Source organism: Myiozetetes cayanensis, unplaced genomic scaffold, assembly GCF_022539395.1.
Source record: "Myiozetetes cayanensis isolate MyiCay16 unplaced genomic scaffold, myiCay2020 scf18, whole genome shotgun sequence".
Classification (NCBI taxonomy): Eukaryota; Metazoa; Chordata; class Aves; order Passeriformes; family Tyrannidae; genus Myiozetetes; species Myiozetetes cayanensis.
In genome coordinates, this window is record NW_026087389.1 from 10,072,730 (window position 1) to 10,083,714 (window position 10,985).

A 10,985-nucleotide genomic window follows, 5' to 3' on the forward strand; every position below is an offset into this window, starting at 1 on the left:
GGGCCGGGCCTGGCGGAGCCGCTGCTCCCTCCTCAGGAGGTGCGTCAGCGGCCGCCGGCGGGCAGCGAAGGCGCTTCCGGAGGCGGGAGGTGGCGGCGTGGAGCGGCGCTGCCCGGAGCGGTGCGGGCCGTGCGGGAGCGGCGGAGCGGCGGGGCCAGTGCGCGGCGCGCTGCGGGGCGAGGCACCGGCCGGCTCCGCCATGTCCTACTGCAGGCAGGAAGGTGCGCCCCGCGTGTCCTCCTCAATGTCACCCCGCCGGGACGGGCTCGTGGGGGGCTGCCGGGGGGGGGTTGTGGGGGTGCCGAGGGGTGACCGCCCGTTCGCGAGGGGAAGGCGCGGCCGGAGCGGGGAAGAGGCGGGAGGGCCGCCCGTGAGCTGCGTGTGGCGGCAGCGCTGCCTCGCCGAGCCTTCCCCCGCGGGAGGCGGGAAGCGGGAAGCGCGCAGGGCCACGAGGCGGGCAGGGCGCCGAGCCCCGGGAGCGGCCGCAGAGCCCCGCAGGGACCGCGCTTTGCTGCGGAGTGTCCTGGAATGGCACCCGCCCGCAGGGGTTAAACTTACCTCTCCTGGCGCAGCTTAATGGCCAGAGGTGTCGCGTTTTGCCTTCCTAAGGAAAACGCGGTAGATGGACAGGGCGGGCAGAGCGTTTCTGCATCGTGTTGTACGGGTTGTGGTGTTTATGAGGTTTGACTACTTATAGTGGGAGGTATATATCTATATATATGTTTCTGTATATATATAGACATATATGTATATATCCCCGACCTCTTAAGTAATGCAAAGTGGATAAATGTAAAGTTTCAAACTAAAAACAACAACAAAACAAACACAAACGAACAAAACACCCAAACAAACGAAACTAAAACAAACAAAGCCTTTCTGTAGTTCTAAATGTCATTTTTAAGTTACAAACTTTGGCACAATGAATGCTGGTTATAAACCTCAGTGAGGCCGTCATAACTTACGGACCTCTTTTATGCTTTATGCTGTGCTTTATTTAATTTTGCCTGTAAGTTGCCTTATGCAACCCTACAAAATTGCTGTGACAGGGGTTAGAGTTCACCTGTTTCTAGTTCCTTTTATATAAGAAATGACTTAACATTCCATGTTTTAAAGTTTGCTGGAGTACAATGCAGAGCTGCCAGAAAACTCTCTCCCTTTTTAAAAGGTTTTGTATTTATCTTTCTCAGAAAAGTTTAAGTGCATGTTGGATACTGGGCAAAGTAAAGGAAGTTACTGAACGTCTGCTGGCTGAGGTCACGTGGAGGGGCCAGAAGACCTTAATTCCTAATGTGCCAAGTCACTGTAGTGGTCTTTATGAATTGGGAAAATTCTCAGGAATTTACCATTTTTTCCCACTCAATAAACAGTCAGCTGTGCGTTGAGAAGAGTTTAGCTGTTCTTTTCTGCTTGTACTTGCCTTGGAGTGTTTGTTACAGTCTTACAGAGCTGTTAGAAATCTACTTGGGTTTCCAGCCAAGCCTCCCCACCATGCTATGGAACTTCTTGGTTAAATCAAGAGTGGCCCAAGAGCAGAGAGTGTTCTGTGTTTGGTTTCTGTCCTTGGGAGTGTTCACAGCACCTGTCAGTATAGTTAGTTCTTCACTGTGATGGTTCTCTTAAGTATTTAATTCAGATTATTACTGTAAAATATTACACTAGTCTTTCATGAAGAGCACTGTTATTAATAAGTATCCTGTTAAGCAGTTATTTAGTTTTTTTCTTTCATTCTTCATTTTTTTTAGTCTTACTCCTTCATCTGTGTTAGTCCTGGTAACAGAGTAGTTTGAGCTTGTTTTGAAACAGCTTTTTAACTTCACAGTTCAGTGCACTGTACTGTGATCTGCAGCCATTACAGGACGTTGCTGTGAAAATTGGAACTTTAGAAGAATAGAATTTCAGTGTGTATGATCTCCTCTGAGCCAGTAACTTTTGTAATTGAAGATGATGGTTAAGTACAACAGAATTCAGTCACCATTAACATTAGTGCATCACGATGAATATCTCATTACCTCATGGCGGTTCTGTAAATGACTCTCTTTCTGTCTCAGATTTATCTGAATTTTCGCTTCTTGTTTCCTATGTGGTAGGAAAAGACAGAATTATATTTGCGACCAAGGAGGACCATGAGACCCCGAGCAGTGCTGAGCTGGTTGCAGATGACCCAGATGACCCTTACGAAGAACAAGGTCAGTAGTGAGCAGAAGAATGGAAGTAAGGAGTGGTACATCACATGTAAAACCAATAATAGAAAACAAACCTTGTATGAATTAGGTAAAAATTATTAATTTTTTAACACTGAAGGCAGCTGGTTATGCAACAGATAAACACTCAAATTCTTGGCAATTTGAAGTCCCAGATTAGAATATCACAAATGACATCCTTTCCTTGCAATGTTTTTTTTCCCTACACTTGTCATGATTTTTTTGTAGGGACCTCCTCAAATAATCAGTTGATGGCTTTTAGTCTTGGCTAGTAGCCAGAGATACGCAGAAAAACCTTTTCCTTTTATTCCTTTATTAACAAAGTTAGAGCTGAATCAATGAAAATGATGGTATTTTTTCAGTTTTAAATGACACCACACAATTTTTAGAGAAGCTGGAGTGAGTTACGCACCATTGTCATTGATGTGAGTTGCTCACCTGCCTGTGTGCACCTGAAATTGTGTAATTTGGTGATCTCTGGATATCTGATTTTAGGCCAGTTATATCTGGCTAATGCTGTACTATACTCGTAGCAATATAACCAATAGTTAGTGTTAATGTCTTTAGTGGTACGTAACAGGTAAGTTCAAATTACTGACTTTTCAACTGTAATAATCTTGCCTTGAGAAGACAGAAGTTTTCAGTGAAGATTGCATGAAGTAGATCTAACCTGGAAATAAAGATTTAAGAGAGCAAAATGCTTCTGAGACCAAGACTCATAATAGTCTGCTTGCACAGAGTTTATTTTAGATTGTTTCTAATGGATAAATGAAATAATCCTCCTAGCATGATGATTATATAATCTTGCCACAGGTTAATAATTATCATGAACATCTGTGAATTTATTCTAATTGTCTCTGTTTGCAGGTCTTTTAGCCTCTTCACTTTTTGTGAAGTGATTTCATTGGTTTCAGCTTAACTGAGATTGAAGTAAATTCTTCACCCTTTTTGAAATTTTGTTAGAAAGTGGAAGTTATGCTAGTGGCTCTGAGACCTTTAGAGGGCAGCATTTAAGCACAGTTTAGCAGCTGGAGCGCACAGGGTTTCTTTTAGCTGATACAGTATGTAGTGTAATTTCAATCACATCTTCCTAAGTCATTAAAATAAGGTTTTTTCTACACAGATTTGTGGTGAAGTGATTTTCCATTTATCTGTCTATTTTGGCCTCATTACAGCTGTATGTAGTCAATTGTATAACTAAATTTTTGCTCATCAGCAGTGATTAGTCTGTTCAGTGTTATAATGACCCAAATGAGAACAATGAGAGAAATTCAGTTGCAGAAGGGTGTTTAAAAAGTGCAGTTTAGTATCTGTCAGGAATTCTGCTGTGTTGTCAGGTAGGTTGCTTTGCTGGCTAAGACCCAATACCCAAACTGCCTATTTGGTGGAAACAATCTATGGTTTGGTGTTTGTCATCACATTCACCATGGGAATGGTGCTTCAATCCCTTAGCTGGCAAACAGTGTCTGAGGAGAGCTCATTTTGAGGAGTGCTTGTTCCTGTCATTAATATATGTGGAAATGAAACAAAATTTGAGTTTTTAACTCCTGTCTCAAGCAAATTGAATATCCAGTAGTGGTCTGTTAAGTGAAGCCTCTAATAATCAGATGGTAGAGTTAAGTTCCTCATTCCTTTTCTGTGGCTTTCTGTTTCCTCTGAAAAACTGGAGACTGCTTGAAAAATAAAGATACTTTTTTCTAGATATCACATCTGGAGAACATACAAACCCTTGCAGATTTTATTGTTACTGTTCAATCACTTTATGTGATGTACAGCTAAACAAAGTGGCCTGCTCTTTAGCTAATACAGTCATGTGTGCAGCTCAGGGATTCGTATTGGCCCTATAGGTAAATGTCTGTTTTTGACACTGTCTCTTAAGAGGAAAGGGAAGGGTGTCCATCCCCAAAGGACATAATAGACATAGCATAATGGCAGACATACTGCCAAAATTTGGATTGTGAACACAGCAAACAATTCTCTTGGTACCTTTAAAGAGGGTTTGTTTTTCGGTCTGTCTCCCGTCCCAACCTCTCTGCCCTAAATGACTCTTTTCCCGGTTGTACATGTACCCCAGGGATATAGTCTTGTGCCATGTAATAATAATAATAATAATAATAATAGCCATTATTATAGTAGAACAGAGAAGAAAAGAGAGAAAGCCAGAAGCTTGTTATGTCAGGGACACCTTACAGTGACAATGTGTGTCTGGGGGATTCAAAAGGAGAAACTAAACTGTATTTAAATTCTGTTAATAAGTTTGGGGAGGGCGTGTTGTTGTTGGATTTGGTTTGTTAGGTTGTAGAGGGTTTTTTAGCATGTGGTAAGTTATTGCCATGTTTTACAGATTCTCTGAAAACTCACTTGAATGACCGAGGGCTACAGTGGATTAGATCAGAACAGAGAAACAATTGACATTTCACAGAATGTGGCTGCATCTAATGGGAGTGAAACTTGGGGGCAGGAAAGACATGGGCGAAATGGTTTGGAAGAGGTTGAAGTGCAGCAGCTGTGGCTTGCGTGGCTTTTATTTAAGTGAAAATTGGAAAGGGATTTGCTGTACATAACGTAATGTGCAGGCTTTTCTGATTTAGCTTCTACTTTGAATAGAAGACTTGGTTTCCAGGGTTCAAATTCTGTTGTATAATCTACTGTAATGACTCTTCACAACTTTTCTGCTGTGCTATACAGACCAGTCATATCTGGGAGAGAATAGATTCATTATATAGATCCACCATAATCTGCATTGTTTTCTAATACATCTGAAACTTTGTTTAAGGTTTTGGTTTTTTGTAGTGGCCTTTTTCATACTTAAGATAAACATGTAGTTTAGTATTTTTTTTTTTTTTAGTTCTCATTTTGCCCCAGATATTAACAGGCATTAGTCTTTGAGCAGTGTACTTGAGTCAGTTCAGGAAAACTTGTATTCTGTTTCCCTTGGGAGAAAATAAATTTGTATAGTATTCTTATTTCTATCAATATTTTTTGTTGTTGTATCACTTAGGAGATTTTGGTAGGCAAAATGTTAATGACTTGCTTTAAATCAAAAACAGTGAAATTAAAAAAGCCATGTGAAATGGAAAGGCAGTCAAACCAGGGTAAGTTTAAGTTAGCATGTCATATTGCAGCGTAGCTCACAGTTCACTGTATGTGCTTTTTGACAGCTGTGGCTGATGGAAACAAATTAAGAATTCATTTGCAGCAGTTTGGAAATAGCATTCTTACTGTGAAGCTCGTTTCTAGTCCTGTGTGTTGCAGATGGTGGAATTTAAACATGAAAGATCCCTGTTTTCTCTGAGATCTTTGCTGCCTTCAGTTAGAATAATTTCTTATTAAGCTTATATGAAGAAGGCACTGATGAGTTTTATGCATGCAAAGTAATTTTTATTAGCATTACAGCTGTGATGGGAAAGTTGGCTAAAAGCACTTATGGAATTAGACCTCAGACACAGATTGTTGCTGGTCTTTCCCTTCTGTTTTTCCAGACTTGTTCCTGTCATCTTATTTTAGAGACAGTTTTAATGTGGTTTCTGCAGAGGCGTGATGAAGTTATTTCTTTTAAGAAATAACTTGATGAGTGATCAGATGTACAGGACTGTTTTTATGACTGGGGTGTCCCTTTCATTCCTGCTTTCCATGTGTCTGTCATCTTACGCTGTGAATCACTGGCAGATAAACTTGTTACTGAAAAGTTTGTCATATAACAGGAAAGAAACTTTTCTCGGAACAACAGTGGGACTTCATAACAGCAAGTCCAAAGACAAGTGTTGACAAAGATGCAGATGGACCTGCCTCTATCCATGATATTAACAGATTCCATGAGCCATGAGGGATTAGTTTATGTGATGCAGCAATCGATTGTTAACACAAACTTTGATCTGCTGTGATGTAAACAGGGTTGCTTTTCTTCCCCAAGTGCAAGCTCAAGTAGATTACAACCCACTGAATCAGTGAGGTTCAGGCTGCATTTGAAACAAGTTTTAATTCAGTTTTACTTTAAAATAGTAATCCTGTCTATTGCAGGCTTGCGATTCAGGGAGAGTGGCGGCTGAAATCTGTTTCCGATTTAATTGTGCTCTAAGCTGGCTGATACACTTACTCATTGACGTGTGAACTCTGCTGTGACTGTCAATGAGGAAATGCTTGCCTTATTCATCTGTGTTTTTGCTTTGAGTTTTTTTTTTAAAGCATGATATCTATGCATATAACATCTGAAACTGATGCTGTTTCAGTGATCAAATAGGTGCAAGTCAATGCTGTTGTGATATCATAGAATGCATTGTTTATGGGATAACTCTTACACCGTTGAAATTTGTGTGCTTACAAGGCAGTTCTGGTTTTAAAAGGAGAAATCTATTTAACAAAGCAAGTTGTATTTCTTCTCCACTGTATGATTAACATCTTTCTGCTTTAGCGTAGTCTTAGAAAATGAGGAAACTGGCACCAGCTACCCATTTTCTTGTCTCAGAAGTGCTGCTTTTCCTCCAGGCAGCTAGAGATGCCCTGATGCACTGGACTAGGTTTTATCTTCTCAGTAAAGTGATTATTAGAGATACGTTACAAAACTCTCCTGCCAAATAAAGCATGATCTCTGGAAAAAATGTCAATATTACTGTAGTTGACTAAATCATGCTAAGGAGGCTTTTACTTTCTGTGATGAAAAACTAGTCTGAGCAACACTGAGATTTGACTGACTCAGTGTAATTTTCTGCTGAACTGCATTGGCTGAGTTAAAGCACATCGTTAATGCATTGCAAATCGGAGTAAAATATTCCTTCTAATGTAGCAATAAATGATTGAGCTGCTTTTGCTTCAGGTTTATGCACATGCTGTCAGCTTCTGCAGAAACACAACCTGGAGATGAAGTTAGGAAAGTCTGCTAAAGAGGAAGAGAGCAAACTGTTCAAGTGGAGAAGAAACCAGCTTGGGTCATAGCGCAGTATTTCTCTTGTTCTTCTTAGATGAACATACCTGCATGTGTGTTCATACAAGACGGAGAAAGAAAAAGATGTATTGCCTTAAAGAAATCTAATAAAGGCTCTAGAAGCCCCCATCACAAACACTGTTATATTGAATTTCTAAAACTTAGAGAAAATCAGTTCTTTGGCTTGCTCTTCATTGTGCAAATGAGTTGATATCTCAAAGAACCTAGACCCTTAAATCTTCACCTTGCCATTCCATCAGTGAAGTATTTCTGTGGTGGCTTTAATTGTTCCAGAGCAGAAGCTGTTCCAGTTTCGAGTCTTAAGTAAATCTTAATTCCCTTTCAGTTGTGATCTAAAGTGCAATTTGTTTTCTGGCAACGAGACAGGCTGGCATGCTCTCACTGTTCCTTGTGTTCTGTGGCACGTGACTTAATCTGTGTTTTACAGATATACTGATTTTTATTTTTGTAATTGTGGTCTTCCACTTCAAACTTGAAGGGGGAAAGTTGTGGGTTAGTATTTCAGAGTTCATTAAAACCAAAGAAAAATTCATCCATTCAACTTGATTTAAAAGATTTCTAGCCTTAATTAAAATTCTTATTACTTGTACGACACGATTCGAATGCTTTCTTGTCTGCCAAGTGGATTGACTTGACTTTTATGTGTTTTGTAGCTCACTTAGAATAGTCTCAGTGGCCTGTAGTCTAGGGAGAGACTTAATTCAGAGATGGATAGAGAACTAATCTCACTTGTGCTTATGAAAGGATTATACAGATCAGAGAGAGATACAGGCTGTCCGGGAAGTGAAAGGTGTTTATCGCCCTTAAAGCTACACAACTAATGTGTTATTATTAGTACTTCAGTTCACCTGCAGCCTAGGAGCTGTCACTGAATTAAATCAGTTTTTGGAAGGAGCTCTTAACTTTTCTTCTCTCTTGTTTGTTCAGGATTGATATTGCCCAATGGAGATATCAATTGGAATTGCCCGTGTCTGGGTGGAATGGCAAGTGGTCCCTGTGGGGAACAGTTCAAGTCAGCCTTTTCTTGTTTCCACTATAGCACAGAAGAAATAAAGGGATCAGACTGTGTGGACCAATTCCGTGCCATGCAGGAATGCATGCAAAAATACCCAGATCTTTACCCTCAAGAGGATGAAAATGAAGAGAAGTCCAGCAAAGATTTGGAAGCTACTTCTGTGGAGGCCTCTGCTGCCAAAGAGGAGAAGGGATCTAGCTAATGAAGATGCAAGGAGGCTCTCGTCTCCATTTCTCATGTTCAGAGACATGGACTTTTGCAGTATGTCTGTCTCCTGAGTAGTGAGGAAATGTTTCACCATGTTCTGTGCACTGTATCATAATAAATAATTTATTGCAGAAGGAGAAATCTCAGAGCTACAACCTTGCAAATAAATACTGCAGAAGGAATGAGTGTGTGTATGTACTGTGTAACCTGCTATCAGACACACTTAATACTTTAACAGCTCTTTTTTACCCTCAAGTTTTCCTTGAGTTTTGACTTGAATAATGTCTTGAAATACATAGCTTTCAGCTAAATTTCCACTAGTACACCAGGTCTGTCTTCATTTCAGTATGTTCTGATCAATAGCTGCTCTTTTTGAATGTATTCTGTTCCATCGATAGAAACTGCATTAAAATGATTGTTTTTCCTTAAAGATTTTTTTTTCCAGAGTGATACAGGACATTGATAATGGCCTAAATGTAGAATTTCTCAAATAATTTCAAATGGTCCTACTAGATTATGGTTGCATTTTAGTACTGGCATCCGATCAGGACTGCCAGAAAAAATGTTGAAATGCACATCTTTGATTTCATTTACTTATTGTGATGGTTTTTGAATTTTTAAAAACAGTGTGTTGTACAACTGATGATAAAGATGAATGGAAAGAATGTTGGTCACTGGCTTTATTTTTGCTCTGAAACCACAGGGTTTGGGTTTCTTCAGTCCCTGCTCCTTCAATGTATAGATGGGCACTTGCAAAATACTTTGAGAATACAATAAATTGTTACCTGGTGTAATGATCTCAAAACAGATACTGTGACTGAAGTGCATATTAAAAACCAAATACTTTTTACCTTCATTGGAAGCTCCTGTGTCTTTGTTTTTTTGTTGTTTGCTTTGGGTTTGTTTGGGTGGTTTTTTTCTTTCCTTATGTGTTGGTTACCTCAGCCAAAGCATAAGTAGTGTCAGTGATGCAGCCCAGTAAGTCCAGCAGCATTTAAACACTTGCCTGTCTCTGTGGGCAGCAGTCTGAAGGGCTCAGCAACAGTACTTCCACACAGCTTTTTGGTTATCTTCTTTGCATAAGATTTTGGTGCTACTGATGACATTTCTGAATATTCGAGGGGAATTTATGTTTAACTTTACAGAGTACTTGAGCTGTTTGTATTTCAGCACAGCTGTTGGACCTTCCAAAAAGATTATGGGCAGTTGAGCAGCTGACAAATACTCGGTTCTGAGGGCAGAGATAGCAGGTACTCTTGGCATCTCTTTACTTTTCAAAGAAACAAAGTGTCACAGAACTGCTCAGTGTGACTCTCTCAGGCGTAGGAAGCCAAATGCCAAGTTAACCTGAGTAAGTAGGCACAAAAGCAGCAGAGATAAACTTTGGCACTTAGGCATTTGGACCAGGAAAATGGAATCTTAGGCAATAGATAAACACTGGGCACCAAATTAAAAAAAAAAAAAAAAATCACATGCACCCAAGCTTTTGGTTGTTCAAATGGAAATCCAGTGCGTTCTTTGTGAGGAAGCAAGAGCTGTTTGTGAAGGGGTGCTCTGTTCTAACAACGGGTTTCTTCCTCTTTCTTTTTTGCTGTGCTTTTCTTTCCCACGTTGCCTCTGTGTTCTACAGGGTTTGGATTTATCCTCTGTAACAGTATTTACAGCATGTGTGTACAAAATGTAAAATGCAAGGCTCCTAGGACTGCAATAGGTAGGGACCTGAACCTAAAACTGACAGAAGGAACTTGCAGCATAAAATCTGACACGTCTGAAGGTGTATTTAGGATGGATTTGCTTCTTTCTGACTGCCATGGCTTGGCAACCTGTTGTGCTACATCCAGTACAAATGCAAAATATGTGTAAGGGCCTTACATTAGAAACTGAAAAACACTATGTAATGTGTTTAAAGTGTTTTGAGAAAGGAAGTGATAGCTTTAATCCTGAAGAGTTCTTTGTTGAAATTTTTTTTTAAATGCAGTTGTCAGTGTATAGATAATGTAACTCCTATTTGTTTCCCACCATTGCTTAATTTGCATGATTTTCCTCTTATAATTGCATGCTCAAATCAAATAGTGGTTATTTGAATATATAATAAAGATGATAAAGTGATCCTTGGCAACATGTGACGAACTTGTGAAATAAGCAGATGATAAAAAGCTGCATTTTTATTTTGTGGATACAAAACTTGGAGCTGCATATTGCGGTCTTGTTCTAATGTGTTTCTTATTTCATATATATATATATATATAGGGTAAATAATGTCTTGGTTCTCTGTCTGCCATCACTGAGCTACTGATTCTTGGAGAGAAAGTAGTAGATTCAAATGTTTTTGAGCAGTTGTGTTTGTGGAGTTGTGTAATAATTTTATGCATGGTGTTATCAGGTACTGTCAGGTGCTACTGTGTCAAGTAAAAAGTAGCCTTTGCAGCGGGAGAAGGGAATCTTCATTAGGAAAGAATTAATTGCTCTTTATTTAATTCTGTGCCTTTTTTTTCATCTGTCCTATGAAAGCTGATATGCTGAATGTGGTTAAACATTTATTAGAGTTTAGCTAAAAGAAAATTAAGCACTTCTAGATGTGCTACCATATTGCCATGTAATAATTCAGTTTTTCAGTTTT

At 39.7% G+C, this 10,985-nt stretch overlaps 1 protein-coding gene across 1 annotated transcript; it reads left to right on the top strand.

Annotated features, from left to right (window-relative positions):
- Positions 1-63: 63 nt before the first annotated feature.
- On the top strand, positions 64-9,221 carry CHCHD4 (coiled-coil-helix-coiled-coil-helix domain containing 4). Its single transcript, XM_050313063.1, has 3 exons — positions 64-221; positions 2,088-2,186; positions 8,071-9,221. Exons 1-3 carry the CDS (start codon positions 200-202, stop codon positions 8,358-8,360), a joined length of 411 nt encoding a protein of 136 aa, XP_050169020.1. The 5' UTR covers positions 64-199; the 3' UTR covers positions 8,361-9,221.
- The last annotated feature ends 1,764 nt before the right edge of the window (positions 9,222-10,985 follow it).

Bases quoted from the DNA above. Each gene is read 5' to 3' on its own strand.
- CHCHD4 (XM_050313063.1), top strand. From the start codon at position 200: ATGTCCTACTGCAGGCAGGAAG. The intron at 222-2,087 runs GTGCGCCCCGCG...CCTATGTGGTAG, and splicing joins GTCCTACTGCAGGCAGGAAG to GAAAAGACAGAATTATATTT. The intron at 2,187-8,070 runs GTCAGTAGTGAG...TTGTTTGTTCAG, and splicing joins TGACCCTTACGAAGAACAAG to GATTGATATTGCCCAATGGA.